Genomic DNA, 21158 nt, shown 5'->3' on the forward strand with positions numbered 1-21158 from the left:
GATCAGTGACGGTCTTTAAAACACACAAACACTCACATCTTTGTACTTTGCTCACTCATTATGTTGTCAGTATGGACTGTATATAAGAAATGGATGCAGCAAAAACAACTTCAGCTTCAGGCCATTACAACCTTTTTTTTATGATCACATCTGGATGAGGTCATGCCTGCTAGTTTGGACTGTATGAGAGCATCACACACACACACACACACACACACACACACACACACACACACACACACACACAGGTTGGTGCAAAAATAAAATGTCCAAACCCGCAGCGCAGACTTAAACGTTAACTTAACTGTTATTAACAAGGAAGTCTTCCACAACAAATCTGACAGCTTTCATACATAATGAGAGAAAAGCCCCAAACATCTTAACTTACACAAGGATGAGCACATCTGTGTGTGTGTGTGTGTGTGTGTGTGTGTGTGTGTGTGTGTGTGTGTGTGTGTGTGAGTGAGAGAGAGAGAGAGAGAGAGAGTATTCATATCTTTGTGGGGACCAAAAATTGGAAGTTTACTATACTTATTGGGACTAAAATCCCGTCGCTATAAGTTTGAAGACATTTTTGAGACACAAAATGTGTTTTTAGTGTCAGGGTTACAGTTGGGTTGTGGTTAGGTTTAGGGTAAAGGGTTAGGGAAAGTATTATATCAATTAGATGTCCCCACAAAATATGAATACCCAACGTGTGTGTGTGTGTGTGTGTGTGTGTGTGTGTGTGTGTACAGCAAACAGCTACAAACCTTTGAAAGAGAAAGGTAAAAAAAAAACAATGCACTCTCGTTAATAATTAGTTTTTATTCTCAAAACTTCAATAAGAATTATTACAGTACAGTCGTGAACACTGGTGAGCAGAACAAACACACCTGCTGCAGAACGCTGGTGCTTTCTGTGAAAACATGACCTTTGTGAACAGCTTGTAAAACCTCCCTGTGGCTCTTGAGAGGCTCACAGGTATAACACTCTGTCTTTAAATATGAACCAGCTGTTGCAGAAACACTGAGGACCTTCCACACCGCTCCAGTGAATGAACAGTTTTAAAGTTAATAACCTGAACAATAAAGCAAAGTGAACACGAGTGAAGGCGTCACATGGAAGAGAAACAGGAGGAAGAGAAAGCTTCCAACAGTCTGTGCTTTCATTTAATCAAAGGTCCTCCTCTGGACCCGCTGTGACTTCATCTGACACCAAAATCTAACGTTGGCAAATGTTCAGCATCTCAATTAGCGAGGATGAGAAGCTCTCATCTGTCCCGGCTGATAAGATTTTACATCAAATTCTTAAAAGGAAAGCTTAGCGCAGCGTTAATACTCCAAAGTAACTCTATTAAGTAAATGCAGCGAGGGGGTGAGTCAGTGTGTGTTTCAGGCCTCAGCCAGGCAGCTCATGACCTTCATCATCAGCTCCTCCTTCCTGTGTTTGGCGTTGACGTTCACGCCTCGAGCTTTCAGCCAGAGCAGCAGAGTCGCAGAGTTCAGCTTGGACAACTGGAGACAGAAAGAAGGAAAAGGTGAACGAGGCGAGAGACACGACGAGGGGCGAGCGACAGAACGAGGAGTGACGGGTGAAGATGAAGAGCGATGAGAGGAGGGGAAGGAAGGAAAACGAGCGGTAATGAAGACAGATGTGCTGTCAAGTTCCCGTCAGCAGTCATTCCCAGCCAATTCACCAGTTTTCCTTATTTCCTGTTGTATCTCCTCCAGTGCTGGAGGTGTGTGTTAAAGCTGTCCAGGTACTCTCTGCACCTCTCAGATACTCTTGGATCTGTCTGAGGCCACAGACGTGTCACTAATAAGGTCATCTCTGGCAAAATGTGACAAACTAACCAACAAACTGCGACTGAAAAGTGTGGCGTATTGTGCCGTGTGCTATGAATGACGCACGCTGTTTGAAAATTCAATTCTAAAATTACAAAACAATAAATAATCCAGTTATTTATTACTGCTTCTCAGCAGTGAAGCCCAGACCTCCGTCTGAGCCGGTAATCTCTGCAGCGTGTGCCGGGTCTACAACAGGTCCTCCCCCTGGTAGGACAGGCTGGAACCCCTGACCCAGGAGGCGACGGCCTCAGCCGCGTCGTATCGATGTGGAGTAGCTCCACTCTGAACCTCACCCTATCCCTAAGGCAGAGACCATCCACCTTCCAGAAAAAGCCCATTTCAGCCACTTGTATCCACAAACTCCTTCTAACACTGTTGAGATCAGGCTGAGACTATAACATCTAGGGTGTTTCTCAGCTATGATGCGCCACCTGGTGGCAGATGGCTGCATAACATTTAGGACACAGTAATTTACCAGCATTGGGCATCAATTAAAATTTGGATAATTAGATTAAATGATTAGTAAGTCTGACACCGACCAGTGACAAGGTAACGATTATCAGAACACTAATGATCTCTAAGCAAATGATGTAATTTAGTCAGCTAGTCAACCAGCTGCACACATCCCTACTTTAAAGTGTCCTTCAGATCAAACAGAGCTGGAAATAAGCAGAGTAGATCTATTCCCATTTTAATGGTTTAAAACCATTTGGCAACCACAGGGTGCGAGGAACAGCTGGTAGATGGACGAGTGCTGAACCAGAACCTTCGTGGTGATTGCTTTGGTCACTAGCAGGTTGCCATGGTTGCGGTCAGTCGTTCATGATTTTGCTAAATGGTGTGATGAGTCCAATCTTCAGTTAAACATATCAGAATATATGATCAGTGATTTTCTCATCCACACGAGCTGACGTCAGACTGTTTTCAGTCTTACAAAGATCTTGGAGCAGTTACTATATTTGAGCAAACGTTTATGTTTCCACATGAATAAAACCACGAGGATTTTATTCTATTGTGCTTCTACTGAGTTGGTTTGATCCTTTTTTATGCCAATGTTTGGATTTTGCTTTGTAAAGAAGTGAAGCAGAAAACAGCAAGGACTAAAAACATGGAAGAAAAAAACCCACAAAGAGCAAAACCTCAAAAATTGTGCGTTTCATTCAACAACTCACTGCCTCTTCATCACCTCATCATCACACGTTCATCCCCAGAAAAGTTCAAACTCACAACAGTTAGATGGAAGGAAGAGGGCCCTGATGTGCAGCTCTGTCCTTAAAGATCAACACATTTGAAACTGTGTGTGTGTGTGTGTGTGTGTGTGTCTGTGTGTGTGTGCGTGTGTGTGTGTGTCTGTGTGTGTGTGTGTCTGTGTGTGTGTGTGTCACAGCAGGTCTGAACACCAATAAAACCCTCTCACTCCCCATGGAAAGAGAGCACAGATCAGATTTATGATCTAATCTAACAGTGTGACCGTGTGCAAAGGCTGAAATATCTTCAGATACTATTAAACATTGATCACTGAATCCTCTGGACTGGATTTTAAACTGAGTTCAGACTGAAAACAGGTTCAAATGTGTGAAAATTCCCCCGTGCTGGTGTAACAGAGCTGTTTTTGTGAACAATGTGCTGGCAGTGTGTAAATAAGAGTCACAGTGAAAATGTAAGCGGCGTATTGTTCCTGAAAACTTGCAGGTTGGGGCTGTAAAACTGATGAATGTTGTTATTAATGTGCTCGGCGCCCTCCGGGCTCCCACCTCCTCCTGCCCATTCATCACTTTAACAGTCCTCGCCCTCCCGTGAAGCAGCGTTGCTGAGGAAACTGAGGCAGACAGTGCAGGACGCCGTGTTTGCTATTCATCACGCCAACGTGCTTTAATACATCACAGTAATGTGCACGGTCCTCCTCAAGGATGTTTATGAGGAAGCTGAAGCTGTACATACAGTACAAGTGGAAATTCATCAGCCTCCTCTTCCTCGCTCTGCAGCTTCTTAAACAGCACAGACTGAGGCTGCGAGGTCAGTTAGACGGCAAACTTTACCGACCCAACATGGCGATGTACGGCAGACAGACCGGAGAAGCAGCTCCAGCTTTAAAACACATGGAGGGAGGTGCTAAACTGGAGCTCAGACGTCTCAGACGTCTGTGGTTACATTAACCTCACAGCAGGTAAAACCAGCATTAGCACAGTTCACAGGTCCACCTATCTCACCATCCAGCTGTCAATCAGAGAAGCCACACCCCCTGAGCTGTTATGATGGGGAAAGTAGCTAAACTAGTTAATTGGTTTGTGTTAAACAAGTAGAGGTAGGTAGACACCACCCATGTTTATGTGAGGTAAAATTTGTGTTTTTCTGAATGGACTTTGGTAAAGCTGTTGTAAATATAGAGTCCACTTCAACCCAAACCGATTCTTGTCGGTGTGTAAAATCTGCTCCGGCTTTAGTTTCTGTGCTGGTCTGATCACAGCTTTAAGACTTTGAAGTCTCCTCCACACAGCCCCAACAAATCAGACACCACTAAGAACAAGATGCTCTACACTAACTGTAATGTGTGCTTCACACTTCCCCAATAACAAAAAACGTTTGTATCCAGCTTGTTGTTAACTGGTCACATGTGAGGGTTTATTCTGCTCACCGTGTTTCAGCTCATGTGTGCAGTGGTGAGAAGGAGAAAGTAAAAACAGAGAAATGGAAATGAGGAAACAGGAAGTTCATCTTCTGACCTGATTGGTTTTGACCATATTCTCCACGTCCACGTCTCCAACTGCGGCTCTGGATTTCTTCGCCTTTAGGTCAAAAGAAACTCTCTGAAACATCAAAGAAGCACAGCAACAGGTGAGTGAGGAAACACCTGAGAGTTCAGTGGAGGGGTGGGGCCTAAAGGTCACAGGTGTCACAAGTCACACATCACACAGGTGTTTGTGGGTTTTTTGTTTGGATCCTCTGAAAGGCGAGAGGTTCAGTGCTGTTTGTCTGTGAGTTAATCAGCAGAATTACTCAAAATCTACTTAAAATTCATCTTCTGTAGGCTCTTTAAAAAAAGTGACACCACCATGGTGTTTATTCAGGAAGACTCACCTTTGTGCTGTGTTTGGAGGTTTCATTGTTTGAGGTTTCAGAGGATGTCTGTGTTTCGTCTCTGCAGCCAGTGACAGCGTCACTTTCAGAGCTGACCTTCAGGACGGTTTTGGAGCCGGTCTTGATCTCCGGCTTTGGAGGGATGATAATCCTCGGCTTAAACTTTGTTACAGGACTGAGGCTGGAGATGCGCTTGATGTGAGCCGGAGGCGGGTGAGCAGCCGCAGTGCCGCTGTGGAATTTGGGATGGCGGCTGAAGTGAGGGATGATGGGCAAAGGAAGAACTGGGAGGGAAGCAGCTGATAAAGAAGAAGCAGTGGCGGGAATCTTCTTCCTAAAGGAAGGCACTGTCACCCTCTCTGACCCTTCCACAGCTGCACCCAGCTGCTTCTGATTTTGGGGACGCAGCAGGGAAATGGTGACGCGGTGCGATGGACGCTTGAAGACTGGAACAAGTTTGGGAGAAGGGTTCAACACCGCTTCAGACAAGGGAGTTGAGGAGGAGGAGTGGGAAGAGCTGAAGGAGGAAGCAGGCTGGAAGACTGGAAGAGAAGAGCAGGAGGTGGAGGAGGAGGAGCTGAGGGATGAGGCTGGCTGGAAGTGCAGGAGAAAAGAGGAAGAAGAGGAGGAGCAGGAAGGTTGTGATTCTTGATCTGAGGAGTCAGAAGAGGAAAAAGCAGCATGTGAGGAGGAGATGGAGGAAGAGGAAGGCCAGTCTCTGCCTCCTCCACACCCCTGACTTTGTGTCAGTCTCCCTCTGAAGCCACGTCCTTTCTCCAGAAGCTCCTGAGCTCCTTCCTGCTGGGACAGAGGAGTCCAGGCTGAAGGCTGCAGAGGCTGGGATGGAGGAGGGGGTGGAGGAAGCTGGGTGAGGACCGGCCTGATGGAGCAGGAGGTGGTCAGGTTGATTTCCAAACCATTCAACACCTGAGGAAGAAGAGGAGACCTCAGTGAAGTGGAATAATCAAAATGTTGGACTGGGAAATGTGTTAATGTTTGAAATATCGAATTAGGCCGATAATCGATGACAGAAATGATCCAATTACAAAAATTGTTCTTCATAGTAATTGTTGCTGCAGATTTAACATGTTAACACCCCTTGGAAGCAGATGAAGTCACACCCAAACCTCCATCCTGTTTTCAAATATGATAATTTCAAAGTTCTCAAGCAGCAGAGATGAAGATCTCATTCTCAGTCACTCATACCAGCTTTCAATCTAACAGTCACACCCCGATGAACCAACTGGAACAACCTGGGGATGAGATGGATGCATGTATGGTTACATGGATGGGTGGGTGGATGGATGGTTAAATGGGTGGATGGATGGGTGGGTGGATGGATGGTTAAATGGGTGGATGGATGGATGGGTGGATGGATGGTTAAATGGATGGATGGGTGGATGGATGGATGGAGGGATGGGTGGATGGAGGGATGGGTGGATGCTGGTCAGGAGAAATCTTTATAAAGGTGAATAAACGATCCTTCGTCTTTGAGCGTCAGTTTTAGCCGCGGCTCAGCCTACAGATAGAATAAGTGGTCTTATAGATGGAAATAAGCTCCGCGGAGCAGCATAAATATTTTAGTTCACCCTGTGAGCGCTGAATCGATCGCTCGCACAGCTGCAGCCTGTGAATAAGAATCATCTGCAGGACAAAATGAGAAATAACTTTAATCCCACCTGCTTTATTGCAGTTTATCCCTTCATCTATTGACTTGTGTGAAAGGAAGGAGCTGTGCAGAAAACACATTTATTCAAGCTATTAAAGGCAGATATGTTACCTGTTGTACTCCTGTGCATGAAAGGTTTTTCAGGGAGGATTAAAAAAATGTTGATTTTTATTCAAAGAAAGTCTGTTAAAAAGATGATGAAAAACTTTCTAACTGCTTCATTACAACAAGGCCTTGGAAAGGTGGCTAACAGGTCGAGTTATCTTCTTCCTCTGCAAAGAAAATACATCATTTCTTTGCTCAGGGACACAAAGCCGAACCTTTCTATGGCTGCTGAGTGAAAACACATTTCTTATATTAAATGAGACCTCTGGACTTTTCTTTCTCCTTCTCTCTGACATCTGTATCGTGAAAATTTATTCGCAGGATCCAGAGAGACGCTGTTCTCCTCCTCTTTCTCCTCAGCGTCACACCTCAGCGCTCATAAAACTGCCTGTGGAGAGTTTACAAGGTGGGAACGCTGGGAAATCACTGCTCTGCCCACACCAACACACTCACGACCCTCACATAAGATAACCTGCTCACCAGGCCATGAAAGAAAGATCTGTGAGGTATACTCTGTTTGGAACACCAGGTTGGACCTCCTTTTTCTGTCCGAGCTGCTTTAAGTCCTCGTGGCTCAGATTTAACAAGGAGCTGGAAACGTTCCTCAGAGTTTTTGGTCCACGCCGACTCGACAGCATCATGTTGGTGCAGATTTACCGTCCGCATCCATGAGAGAATGTCCCATTCCATCACATCCCAAAGCTGCGACAGGACTGAGATCTGTGGCCGTCTGAGGGCAGTGAACTCAGGTTCAAGTTTGAGATGCTCTGAGACATGGAGCATTATCCTGATGGAAGAAGCATCACAAGATGGTTCACTGAGGTCATAAAGGGATGGACATGATGAGCAGCAACACTCAGGTTAGCTGTGGGGTTTAAATGATGCTCAGCTGGTACCAAGGGTCCCAAAGTGTGCCCAAAACGTATCCCCCACACCACCAGGAGGATGAACTGCTGATAAAGGCAGGATGAGTGCATGCTTTCATGGGGTTTACACTAGAGATGGACCGATCCGATATTACGTATCGATACTGACCTAAATTACTGGATCAGATATCGGAGAGAAACAAAAAATGTAATCCGATCCATTAAATATCAGGAAAGCACCTCACAAAACTTGTGACATGGCATAACTCAGCTCATAACCTTAGCACGTCGGAGCAGTATGCGTCACGTGATAGAGCGGCTGTGGCGTGTGAGACCTGTCGGCGGTCTGGTTGAGAATTTGGAGCCTCGCCACCAAACCGGCATTTCATCTCCGAGAAAGTTATCCCAGAGAGAAGTAAAGCAAGTGTGTAAGTTCATCTCTGAGTGTTTGTAAAGCATTCCCACGTTGAGCTTAACAACCGATACATGGAGCGACTGCCTCTTCTCTCCCCCTCCCTCTCCTGTTGCTACCTCAATCATGAAACTGATCAATGATCAGCTGATCGGCTTTTCTGTCGCGAGTCCGTCTCTCTTGTTTGTTTTTGGTCCACTTTGCACCAGAAAGAGGAAACCAGCGGATAAACAACAGCAGCATGTTTAAGCTTGATAAGCTGTTGTTAGAAATTATTCAATATTACTTTCTACACCAGGATCCTTTTCTACGCAGCTGACAGCTGGTAACTGTGCAGGGGCGGGTCTAGGAAAGTGTTGCCAGGGGGACAGGTAGGGCATTAACAGGAAAAAGGGGGGCACAAAGAAATACTTTTCTTTCTTATTCTCATTTAAAATGTCTCGCTTTTAATAAATAATTATCTGAATCTTACAACCAAAGTTTTAATCTGATGTAAAATGTATAGGGCTTTGGAGCGTGATGTCATGGGAGGGGGCGTGGCCACGATTTGGTCGAGCCGCCATGTTAGTAGGCCAAACAAAGGGCTACAGGAGCGAAAGCACACGGAAACATCAGCTATTGCTCGTACTTGCTGTTTTGTCGGTTGCAATGTTAGATTGCACGATCGGGAAGGGAATAAGCTGGAAAATGGACTCTCTTTTTATTGTTTCCCCTCCTGGAAGCAACGCGAGGGATCTCATGTATCTGATGTTACCAAACGAAGACGTCAGGCTTGGATAGCAGCGGTGAGACGAGCTGATATCGAGTTCTGTGCCATCATTTTTTGTTGGTGTGCTCCCGACATTTTCATTCCGGTAACTCAGGGGTGGGCAACTCCGAGCTCCGAGGGCCGGTGTCCCTGCAGGTTTTAGATGTGTCCTTGAACCAACACAGCTGATTTAAATGGCTAAATGACCTCCTCAACATGTCCTGAAGTTCTCCAGAGGCCTGGTAACGAACTAATCATGTGATTCAGGTGTGTTGACCCAAGGTGAGATCTAAAACCTGCAGGACACCGGCCCTCGAGGCCTGGAGTTGCCACCCCTGCGGTAAGTTCTAAAGAAATTCATATTGCTCTTTATAGGCTTTTAGTTTTATTTTCAATGCGCTGAGGTCATAGAAAATTAGAACAAACATCCTAATGTGTGATGCAGCAGAACTATGTTCTGTTTATGGAGTAGCTTATCGGTGACAACTCCTCCAGACTAGCAAGTGGAATTTGCCTTTTTTGTGGACGGCTCCTTTTGCCTTTCACTGCAGACGGTGTGTTTATGTTCTCATCTAGAGCAATTTTTGGGGCAGCTGCTGAGGAGAAGTCAATGTTATGTGCAACCTCTGGCTGTATCTTGGTCATATGGTCAACGTACTCACAACGTGGAGGCTTAAAAATGGCCAAATCTTGTACCCAACCGTTTGTGAATTAGATGTGCGCCTCCAGGGATTTATAATTCTGAAAATGATTCGCCGTGTATGCGCTGACTCCACAGACAAGGTACCAGAAGGTATCAGGGTAGGACAATGGCGGTTGGTCTTCAGGGTTTCTACTCCACTGCCGTATTTCATACGGGTCCACATTACCAATGCATGCTATTTTTTCCAAGTACCGTGGCCCATCTGCTTCCAGGTTCCACATCTGGATTTCTCCAGATACTCTCCTGTATACTTTGGTTGTAATGACTAGTTATTTGAGTTACTGCTGCCATTCTAATGTGACCTCTGACATCAACGAGGCATTTTCTCCCAGAGAACCAGAGCTCACTGGATAGTTCCTCGTTTTCATACCATCCTCTGTAAACCCCAGACATGGTTTACAGGAAAATCCCAGCAGATTAGTCAAACACTCCTAGGAGCCCATCCGACACCACCAACCACGCCATGCTCATGGGTGGTTTGTACTACAGCCAGTGCCTACATGCACTGAGTTGTGATTGTGATATTTCCACTGAAAAGCAGGTGACCAGATGTAGCTTACAAATGTTATTACTGACGTCAGTTTGGATGCAGCAGGGCCAGAAAGTGATGCACCTACAAGCTGAACAGCTCACGGCTGACCGCCACACGACAGACCTATGAAACGTTTGCAGCAGTGAGATTATCCTCGTAACACACATCTAAACACAGTGTGTGTGTGTGTGTGTGTGTACCTGTAAAGATGCAGCGGTGCTCAGGCTGACTGCACGGTAACAGGGCTTGCTGCTCAGATGTGCAGGGAAGCCACACACAGTCTTCAGTGTGTGCCTGACGTCAGACAGGAAGCCGCCCAACGCCCCCTGCAGGTCGACCTGAGGACAACGCTGCACCGGCTGCAGGCGGATGCAGCTCAGAGGGTAGCTGCTCAGGACGGAGGTTAAAGGAACTCTGAGGTGAACTGTGATCAAACTTTATCAGATTTGAGATTTTACTTCTCACTGCAGAACAGTGATGGTTCATGCTGCTGCTCTGTCCTTGTTTATGTTGGTAGTAAAACACGAGGCTCATCTTTACTCCTGCATGTAACACTCTGAGAGTATATCGTACTGAACAGGCATTTATCTCTACCTGCCATTTGACAAACACTGTAACAACACTGATTTAAATGTGGTTTAAAGCAGCTCTGAGTGTCTGAGGATACCTGAAGAGTATCTCTCCCAGCAGCCTGAAGTAGACGCTGCAGTACAGCACATCATCCTCTGCCAGCTCAGGCAGTCTGTAGCCATACTGGAAAACACAGAAACAGATCAAACTTCGTGTCTGCTCCTCAACATCAGACATGAAGCTCCTGCAGTTTATTCAAACTGTGATATATCCCATCGTACTGATACTGTTGCTCAGAGCTGGTCAAAGAACAAAAACCTGAGTTTGCATTTAGACTGGGACACTTGCAGTGTCGTAGTAAAGCTGATTTGATTGGGTTTTTTAACTTTATTTAAAAAAGCAGTAGGTAATTTGCATCTCCTGAAATATGGAACTGTGATGGCTCAAACACTGCTGAGAAACATCATCAAAAAAGAATTTGGACCCACGTTTATGAACTTCGAGGTCTGTAACCCTGTAAATATTCCTAGTATGAAGTTAAAAGTTGGACAGCTCATTACTCAGACTGTGGACTGTAATTAACAAACAGATTCTTGTGTAAACTTACAGAAAATGTCTCAGACTCACTGCAGAAAACAACAAAATTCTACAGGAAACCCTAAAAAACTGGAACTGTGCTGTTTTTCAGGGTGGAGCAAAGGAGCACATGCAGAGGGTTGGTGTGACTGAGGAGGATGTGAGGGGTAAGGTGATCTCCTGTGGACCTAAATATCTGTCATTTAATGCTTTATCTACTTTGGTTTAGTAAGCCAAACCATTTATAATTTGCTTGTCTGCAAAACAATAATATATTCAGAAGTCCCAAATTTCTTTGGAGCGTTGTTCTGGTCCAAACGGGTCTTTATGTGAGCAGAACTCTGACTTCAGCAGAGCAGTCTGTGCACCTTTCAGCACTACTGTGATTTTCCTCCGTGTTTCTAAAGCTTTTCTATTTCCTGCCTCAGAATAACCTCACATTCAGTCTGAGTCACGTTGCCATGCCAGCCTCATGTGCTCCACAGAAGATCTGTCCACTCAGCTCCTGAGTTTAAGAAGAGGCTGAGACCATGTACCTGTGTGTGTGTGTGTGTGTGTGTGTGTGTGTGTGTGTGTGTGTGAGTGTACCATGCGGTTCCAGTGGTTCTGCAGGTCTCTGTAGCTCCTGAACGGTCCATGCTTGGGCAGCTGGCGGCTGATGAAGATGATCTGCCCTTTCTTCATGCTAGCGCAGAGACACAAACCAGCCTGTCAATGAACACTGAAGCTGTCAGAGAGCCACAGCTCAATCTGCAGCCGCCCCACCAGCTGTGATTACACAGAGCTGCAGCTCCACCTGCTGCTCACAGCCAGGATAACACCCACTAACTTTAAAGCACCCACAGGTGAAGTGAACGACAGTGACACTGACTAACAGCACACACTGATCTGCTGATTACAGTCAGGTAATCACAGCCTTTAAAATAACGCCCACTTTACATCTAAGTGTGATTAGAAAGTAAAAGCAGTGAGCATGACACCGCATCGTTGTTTCAAACACGCTCTTGCTTTGTGACCACACACCCACACTACACCTGCTGCACATACACACTCTCTTGTTTATGTGACTCACATTTAGGAAAACCACAACATAACGTGGCTCTGTGGTGCGAGCGCTCAGCTCACATGTTTGCTGTTTGTTAAACAAACTTATAAAGATTCGTTTTTTTCTATTCACACCCTCAGCCTTCTCCTGTCAGACCCCAGAGGTGGTCCATCCTCTGACAGCTCAGCTGTTTGGGCAGAATGAGGGAGAGCGCAGCATTCATCAGCTGGTTCTAAAGTTGTGGGAATCTCTGAGAGACCAATCAGAGGCCATCTCACACGCATCCTGCAGCTGTTCACGTGGCGCCTATGGTAAACAGAAACTGCTGTAACCTGCTGTGCAGGCAGAACAAACTGCTGCAAAGATAAACGATCGTACGGCTTCAGTCAGACCAGCTGTGAACGTCCCTCAGTCTGAGAGCTTCTGCTGCCAGGAGAAGATGAAGCTGACACTAACATCACCAAGACAGCTCTAAAGGCCTCCAGAACCAGACTTGGTGTAAAGAGCGATCTGCAAACAGGCGACGAGACTGTCGGCTGGATGGTCTGAAAGCATCTCATTAGCTGATGGAGGCGAGGAGGTACGAGCTGAGGATGTGGAGACGCTCACCAGTGTGACGACCTCTCTGATGACATGAAGGATGTCTTCACAAATGTTCCCTTACCCTTTGGTTTTTACAAAAAAACTATGATATAAAATTCTGTGCACGGTTCTGTGATATTATCTTTGAAGAGCAGGAGGAGTTTAATGAGGTGACGTCAAACTGGGTCACATTTCATCCAAATCTTTACAGTGATGAGCAGCGGCTGTTTGGTGCTGTCTGAGTTTGTCCAGCAGGTGGAGTCATCGTACCTGGGCAGGACGTGACACCACACGGCTCCTGCGGTGGAGGCCAGGTCGAGGACGAATTCAGGGTCACTGCATAAGCTCTGGAGCACCGACGGGGGGAGGTCGAAGTCCCCCAGCTGAAACACAAACATCCTGCTTCAGTCTCATTTTTCCTCTTTAACAGCACTTCTGTGAAGGAAGACTTGACCTGAGCATTTTATACTTCTTTAATAAACTTTAACTCAAACTAAGTTAAATTGTGAGTTTAAATCCCAGCAGTGAGGGTCAATTTAAAACTATCAGTGGTTATTATAAAAGCCACAGAGGGCAGTAAATCTCAAACGGTCTGTTCAGCTCGCGATGTTACTCACGAGATTTACATAAAGGTTTTTTTGAAGGTGCAGTGCTTTTGTTCTCTTACGGTGGTCAGGGGCAGTCGGACAGCACTGGCCTCAATGCTGAAACACATGTGGGCCTCAGTGACACTCAGCTCCACGCCTAACACACACACACACACACACACACACACACACACACAGAGTAATGATTTTAATGTGTCACTGTGTGTGCAGGTCAATGGGAGGCCAGGTAAAGAGTGAAACTTACTGACAGCGTTGAGCCTCCCGCTCTCGGTCAGGAAGTCTTTTCCTGGAAACAAACACAGAGAGGACAGACTGCTCACTCATTCACTGCACAGACTCTGACACTTTCATGTGTGCGAGCTGCAGTTTGACAGGAAACAAAAGGATCACACTTTGCTCTCTGTCGCCTCTATCACACTAATATATTGCAGATATTTGATGAGTTGAACCACAGCAGTACGGTCAGTCTCAGGTGGTGACCTGAGACTAACATGTGTTATTCAGCAGCTGTTTGGGTGTTACAACATGCTGATTTTGCTTCAGACTCAGATCTGTGCGCTCCATCATTTCTCTCTGACGTCAAACTGTTAGTTTTATTCAGACTCGGTCGAAGGTGAAAGTTTGTGTGTTGCGACACTTCAGCCTTGGGCTGCAAACATGCTGAGTGAGAGCAGCGAATACAGGCTGGACTTTGCTGTGAAGAAAGCTGCAGTCAGTCTGTAGTACTGATCCTGACAGCTGCTCAAGGTTCTGCTTTAAAAACGATGGTGAATAAATCAAAAATCTGCTCCTTTAAAACATGAAGATGTTCATTTGTGAGCACTTCGAGGCCCTCGTGCTCCTGTAGCACAGCTGGAGTAGCAGAGTCAGGAGATGTGACTCTAAAAGGTCATAAGAGACGCAGCTTTGGAGTATTTTGATGTGGATGAAAGAAGGTTAGGGGAGGCCGTCACCACAGAGCTGCTCACAAATGCTTTTGTTGACTTTGCATTGAGACCAGGTTGTACAAATAACGGCTCGTTCTCCCGGCTCTGCAGGAGACCTGAGCCTGTTTGCATTTGGAGGTGTCGTGTCAACACCGATAATCACGTCAAGATTATCTCGCTTTCATGACGAGTGATAAGCGAACACTGTGACTGAAATGAATCAAATCAGAAGGGGCCAGAACCAGAACCAGAACTGCACCATGTTGGTGGAACCTGGAAAATGAATCTGAATGTGGGAACCTGATGTGGGACAGTTCATTCGGTCAGAGTCGTACTCTCATAGCCCCCATTAGTGATGCAACCTTATCAAACAAGACTCGTCCAAATTTAACAAGAACAAATCAAGTTGTTCCACACGTGTCACACAGCGTGTTAGCACCTGAGATGAGGAAGAGGCCGACTTTGTTCCAGCTGGGGGACAGTCTGCTGATTAGAGAGTAGGACAGGCAACGCTGGAGGTCCCCTGGAAGCACAGACTGAGGAGAGCCCAGCTACACACACACACACACACACACAGATTACATTTTCATCAACTACAACAGAAAAATAAGACCAGGAATAAACATGAACAGTATCAGTTATGGGACTTCACCCAGGTCTCCAGTCCCACCTGCAGACGGTGTCTGTGTCCAAACACCTGGAGGATGCCGTTCTGTAAGAACGAGGTCTGCAGGAAGAGGACAGTGTGAAGGGTGAGGTGATGCTAGAAAAAAACATTAACGTGCTGAATACTTAAAATAGTTTGTCAGTAAAAAGAAGCCTGGAAGTAACAGAAGTCCCCTGAGGAGGCGGGGTTATGGCAGACTTCTGTAAACCAGCCAGTTCCTCCCTTTGGGTGGGGTGGAATTTCTGCCCTGGGAGTAGGAGCAATGGGAAGGTGGTGTGTGAGATGGAGAGGTGGATGGGCGTGTGTGTACTGAGAAGTTCCAGCCCTCACCTACGGCCATGAGGTAATGACTGCAGGTGTGACGCATGGATGCAGAGGAGCTGCACTCCAGAGCTGAACTGCTGCTTCTTCAGGTGTTACTGGGTCCTCATGTCCCCAAAGAGCTGGAGCTCATAGTAAAGACCTTTGTAGTGTCCAGCAGGGGGCGACTCCTCTGCCAGCCTGCTCACTTAAACTGTTTCTGATGAGTTTATGGTCTCTGTCTACAGTCAGATTTTACTCAGTACGGCACATGAAGCTTATTTTGTAAATTTTGATCAGTAAAATTAGTGACAGAGCAGGGTTACGTTTAGGCTGCGGCTCACCCACCAATCTGGCAGCTGTTCAAATCCTCAGCTTGAGACTTTCAGACCTGAGTTCACAAACTAGCCTGTGTTGTTTTTATTGGGGTATTTTCATGCAGTTTATGGACAGAATAATACAATTCATAATAAAATAACAAACTGCAGGGTTTAATGCTTTTATGGTGTCTTAGAACACAAGGCCACAAATACAAGTTCAGCCCTGAAAAATAAATCTCCTACACGTGTTAATGAGGCCTCAAATATTCATACAAAAGGGTAACATTTTTCATGACTTCATTAAATATATTCAAGCTACTGAATTAAATAAATCAGCTGATTCTGGTTGGAAGTTTTTTCAAATTTGACTGATTTCATGTCTTTTACTTGGGATTTATTTCCCTGCGTACCGGCCCCCACCGTCAGCCAATCAGAACACGAGTTGTCTGAAAAGGGTGGGCAGCCTTAGAGGAGCTGCACCAAAGCCCCTCTTTTAGATAAAGAAGGATTATTTCTGACCTTTGATTCATGCAAAGCTACTCTAGTCAAGTTCAGAAATAAAAACACGGAGCTGGAAACGAGTAGAGCAGATCAACTTTAACAGAAACTGAGTTAAAGTGTCATTACTGTTTATTATTTATGATTTACAGTCAGTGACTTCATTCAAGCGTGACAGCGAAGCAATGAGAGCAGAGCGTGAGGCACATGTTTATCTTAGCCTGGAACAATCTACTGGTCTGTGTGTCTCTGTGAGGACCGCGCTGAGCTGCTGACTGTGGACAGCTCCCACTGTCACAGTGGGACAGAGCTTTAGGGAGCTGAGTGAGGGCTCTCAGGCTTCTGGTTACAACCAGGGTTGGCTTTAACAAAAGGGTCTGCACGAGCGTCCTCACAAAGACAGCATTTTACCACTGTGTGTATGTGTGTGCGTGTGTGTGCAGTCATACCAGGAATGTCTGGAACTCAGAACAACTATTTAGGTTGCGTGTCACTGCCTGGGAGGTGTCAGCACGCAATCATGTATGTGAGGCCCGGACACACAAAGTGAAAAAGCAAAGAAGGAGAAGACACACATGCAGCTGTAACAGTGCTGTGTCTGTGCGGGGATCATCATCTGTGAGCTTTCACACAGAAACCTGAGCGTTTCAATCTAATAAATGTGCACGTTCCAACCAAAACATTGAGTTTTTCCTGTTTTCTGCTTTTATCATCCACCAGGTCAACAGCGACCCGTCGCTGTTTTTGCAACAGTTTTAGACAGCAAAACATGTTTCACATGTTCATTTTCTGCATCAGAGTTCTGTTAAAAGCTGCGGGTGTGAAATGTTACACTGGAAACAGCAACGAGTAAACTGTGTCTCACAGCGTCGAGCAGACGTGTGTGCTACAGGAAACTCTGCTAATAATCATACAGAAGGTAAGAAATACGACGTCCAATCATTAACGGTAAGTGGACGAGATAATGGCACATCGGCACAATCTGACATCACGCAGTCTTTGGCAGGCTGAAGACCGGCTGATGTCATGTGTACTCACGTGCATGTGGGGAAGCTGAGGCTGCAGAGCATCTCTGACAGCTCGGCTCTGGTGTCACTTTTCCTCGATTGTTTCGTTTTGTTAAAGAAAACAGGGCTGATTGGCTGAAGCTGAGCAGCTGTTATCTGTCAGTCACATCTCCTGATTGGCCGCTGCTCTGAGAAACACTCATCACTGCGAGCAGGAGGGACAAATCACATCTGTCAGGACTGATTACTATCTGCTCTGAGAGTGAGCTGTCTTTGTTGTGTGTGTGTTGATGAAAGTGTGTGTGTAAAGGCCTGTAGCGTGTGTGCGGGCTAAGGTGGCGTGCAGAGCCTGATATGTGCGTGCGGCGTTAAAGCAGCTAACAGAGTCGACTCGTGCAGTCTGTGGAGTTTACAGAGTCAAAATCTATAAATCAGTCAGCATCACACGAAACCTGAAGCACCCGAAGCTACACCCGCACAAAAACATCACACACACGCCAAAGAAAACACAACAACCACTGCTATCTGTTTTTAAAAGAGCTGAAACACAGCTTCTGCTACATCAAGTCAAACTTAAATCTAACTAGCAAAGACATCGTAGCACAGCAGCTGACCAGAGGACCGGGTGAGGATCCAGTGCTTGTCGTGAAACTTCACACATATAAACGACATCATGAGCTCTGACATAAAAGCAGGAAGTCCCTTTCTTGACCCAATCAGCACACAGAAGGACTCAAAGGAGAAAAACATGACTTCAATCTCAGTGAGTGGATGTGACGGCTGTGACATGTAACACAGTCGTCGGTCACAGTTTCTGTGCATTTATACAGAGATACTAACTCTGTGTTTGGAAACTGGCGAGAAAACACGATTCAGACATCGTCTGATGGCCTTTTCATTTCATAAAGATCCAAATGTCCAGCAACTAAACAGGCACCTAGGATGTATCCTGGTCCCCTTACCCCCTCCACTGACCCCTTCCAGTGTGGAGGACGTGGGTCTACCCTGAGCTCCTCCCAACAGGCACAAACTCCTCACAATCATTTTAATGCTGAGCCCAGACGCCGTATCAGAGGAAGCTCATTTCCAGCCTCATATCTGCGATCTGTTTTGGTCCAAAACCCACAGCTTGTGGTCACAGGTGACCATGGAGGAGGGCGTAGAACAGCAGGTATACCCACAGATATGCTTTCACCCTCAGTTCTGCATCACTGCATCAATCCCTCTCCCCCTCCACCCTTTTCCAGCTGAGAAAAGTGTGGAGTTACAGTTACACCAGTGCGAGCTGGTGGTCGAGCCTCGATGAAGCCAACAGAACCACATCATAAGTAAAAAGCAGAGACATTGATCTTGAGCCCACCGAACCCTCCACCAAGAAATTCATCAAGAAATAAAATCAGTTCAACCCTGGAGGGGGTCCAACACCACCAATAACCAGCCTGCCTTGTGAACCAAAGTCTCACTGCGGTTGTAGACAGACTGGACAGCGTCCACCAGGGGACACCTGACCTTTTTACCACTTTTCAGCCAGCCAACCCAACGCTGTTGTTCTGTCATCCTGGCTCGAGCTGAACTAACAGTGAGTTTTAAAGAGAAGCAAAAGCACACATAAAGGAAAGCAGTGTGTTTAATCTATAAAACCCAGTCTATCTTGTTTTCAGTGCTTTGGGGCTCAAATTTTAACTGAAATTAAAACCTGTTAAACTGGCCTCTCTTACTCAATACCATCAGGAGTGCCGGCTTCCTCTTTAACACGGGGAATGCAGTAGCCATGATTTTCCAATCAGCCACAGTCCACCTTAAATGAGCTCAGGCTCAGCGAAAGCACAAGCTACTGTGGATTATTTTAGTGCTTATTTAACTTAAAATAAGTGAAATTTATTTTATAACTTTTCAGGAAATTACACTATGCAACATTTTCTTAATAATGGCATTTGTGCACTTTCATAAGGGAAATGACAGCAATAAGTGCCTCAGTGTTAGTTTGATATGGCGAACTGACATCAGGGTGGATGCTTAAAAGTGTAGGAGTGTGTGTGTAAAAGTGTGTGTGCATGTGTGTGTTCCTTACAGCTATGACCACTGTGATATCAGCAAAGGAGTCCAGAGCAGGAGCAGCCAGAAGATCAGAGAACAGCAGAACCAGCTCCCTGTGAGAACACACATTCAATGTTATTTACAGATGTGTGCATCATTTAAGGTTCTACTGGCTCATCGGAGCCTGAAAACCTGCATCACACTTGTCCTCCCTCATCAGATGTGCATAAATGAACCTTTCACATGTTTAAATTAACTTTCAGCTCTGGTTGTTTGCTGTGGTGTGACACTAACGGTGGCCTGTCCTCTGCACCGCTCACCTGCAGGTCTTGATCTGTTTGCTCCTCAGCTCCTCGCCCTCATCCTGCAGAGTCAGGGTGACGCAGACCAGCTGCTTTGGGTCAGGAAGACTGAGGAAATAGAGGGACTGGTGGCCGCTGCTCATCCTGCACACTGCTGACACAGGGAAATGAGCAGGGTTAGCATCAAAGAGTCATAACATGAATTCAAATAGCTTCTGTGAGGTTCATAAGACACAACCAGACAAAATATACTTTAGATAAGCCTACAGCAACTGATTCTCACTCCAAATATGACCAAACAGACACGTTTTAGGTTTCGAAATGACAGTTCTGTCAACTTAATGATCTATTAAGTCCTGTAATTTATATTTACTTGTCAAAAGTTCCTACACAGAAGAAAAATGCTCAGATAGCGTTTAGGCCAAATGTACAAAAAACTGTTGGAAAAAAAAATTGAGGGTAAGAGAAGAGGATATAATTATAATTTAAAAAAATAATAATAAATAATAGCTTAATGTTGATCCATATTTATAGTTTGAGCTCGAATTACTTAAAATCACCCTTATAACCGCTTAAAGACTTACTGCAAACACAAAAAACACAATAATCATTTTTAAACGTTAAGCTAAAGTTTTAAATCGGTCTCTGTCACATTTTTGTGCCTCTGACCTGAAAACTATAAAAGCTAATGCTTTTAGGCTAGTAGCAGCTAACGCTAAGTTAGAGCTGCGCTTTTTTTAGCATTGTTTGAAATTTAAATTTAAAGTTAATATCTCAGTCACTAACCTTGTTCTAATGCTTACACTACACCAAAATAAAACTTATCTTCTGTTGGAAATAGTTTTGTTAGAAAGAAGCATTTCAAAAAGCGTAAATACAAGATATAAGGTTAGCAAAACTCTCTTTAACAGTAGTCAAAGATGGGTGAGAGAAGAAGAAGAGGAACTCTCACTCTCCTTTTAGTGAAATAAATCTTTTCTATTGAAGATAGGGTGCCGTTTATATGTGTATGTTTACAAACTGCATATTAATAACTATTTAATAAAATGCATGTTAAAGACTCCTTAACAAAACAAGTGGAGCATGATGCCTGATTAATGTTTTGTCTGATTTAAACTTTGTTTGGTTTTTTTGGCTGCATAGTGATGAGTTTTATTAATAGAAGAACTTTGAGTTCGGGTTCGCGTGTTTTCCCGCCGCAGAGCCGCTCCAGTATCAGTCTAAATTTTCTACTCTGAATGCCAACTTATCACAACATTAACCAAGTTATGCAGGTCAAATGGGATTTGCGACTACAACCGGATGTCCGGCTGCCCGCTGAAACGCTCAGATTAGGAAAAAAAACCCTCAGTACGTGGGCCACGTGAGAAGCCCCGAACCGTTGCGTGAGAAGTGAGTTTCCTTGACAGCCGTTGAACTCCGGCGAACTTTGCCCTCGTCCTCGCCCATAGTCTCACTGATGATTGGCACGGGAAGAGCCAATCACAGACGACCATTATCCTGAAGGAGGGAAGGAAAAGCCAATAGCATATTAGGAGAGCGGTGGGGAGGGCGGTCTCAGGAACTTTGAGACACCATCATGAAGCAACCAGTAATAACTACGACCACAACGGAAATTACAAAGCAGTATTTCATAATAAAAGCACAATGCAGCATAATAATAATAATAATAATGACATAAAGAAATAAAACGCATAGGTTTAGTACACCAGCATATTTGAGGAATCACTTGAAGCATTATGTTACTTAACTTTAATGTTATTTTGTAAAGGTTATGA

General features: G+C 45.2%; 1 protein-coding gene across 1 annotated transcript; it reads right to left on the reverse strand.

The window, feature by feature from the left end:
• Positions 1–849: 849 nt before the first annotated feature.
• Positions 850–19523, reverse strand: LOC134634752 (uncharacterized protein C18orf63-like). The gene is made up of 13 exons (XM_063484103.1): positions 19399–19523; positions 19113–19191; positions 14920–14976; positions 14689–14800; positions 13568–13609; positions 13383–13459; positions 12986–13098; positions 11677–11773; positions 10610–10695; positions 10143–10329; positions 4908–5834; positions 4553–4636; positions 850–1496 (listed from the first exon to the last, which is right to left on the reverse strand). Exons 1-13 carry the CDS (start codon positions 19521–19523, stop codon positions 1374–1376), a joined length of 2109 nt encoding a protein of 702 aa, XP_063340173.1. The 3' UTR covers positions 850–1373.
• Positions 19524–21158: the final 1635 nt, after the last annotated feature.

Source organism: Pelmatolapia mariae, linkage group LG9, assembly GCF_036321145.2.
Source record: "Pelmatolapia mariae isolate MD_Pm_ZW linkage group LG9, Pm_UMD_F_2, whole genome shotgun sequence".
In the NCBI taxonomy this organism is placed as follows: domain Eukaryota; kingdom Metazoa; phylum Chordata; class Actinopteri; order Cichliformes; family Cichlidae; genus Pelmatolapia; species Pelmatolapia mariae.

What these genes read in the sequence shown, in the direction of transcription:
- LOC134634752 (XM_063484103.1), bottom strand. Translation starts at nt 19,523, where the DNA reads ATGAGCAGCGGCCACCAGTCCCTCTATTTCCTCAGTCTTCCTGACCCA. An exon ending in AAACAGATCAAGACCTGCAG is followed by an intron (nt 19,192 to 19,398) that starts GTGAGCGGTGCA and finishes GTGTTCTCACAG; the next exon opens with GGAGCTGGTTCTGCTGTTCT. An exon ending in CCTCCAAACACAGCACAAAG is followed by an intron (nt 4,637 to 4,907) that starts GTGAGTCTTCCT and finishes TTGATGTTTCAG; the next exon opens with AGAGTTTCTTTTGACCTAAA.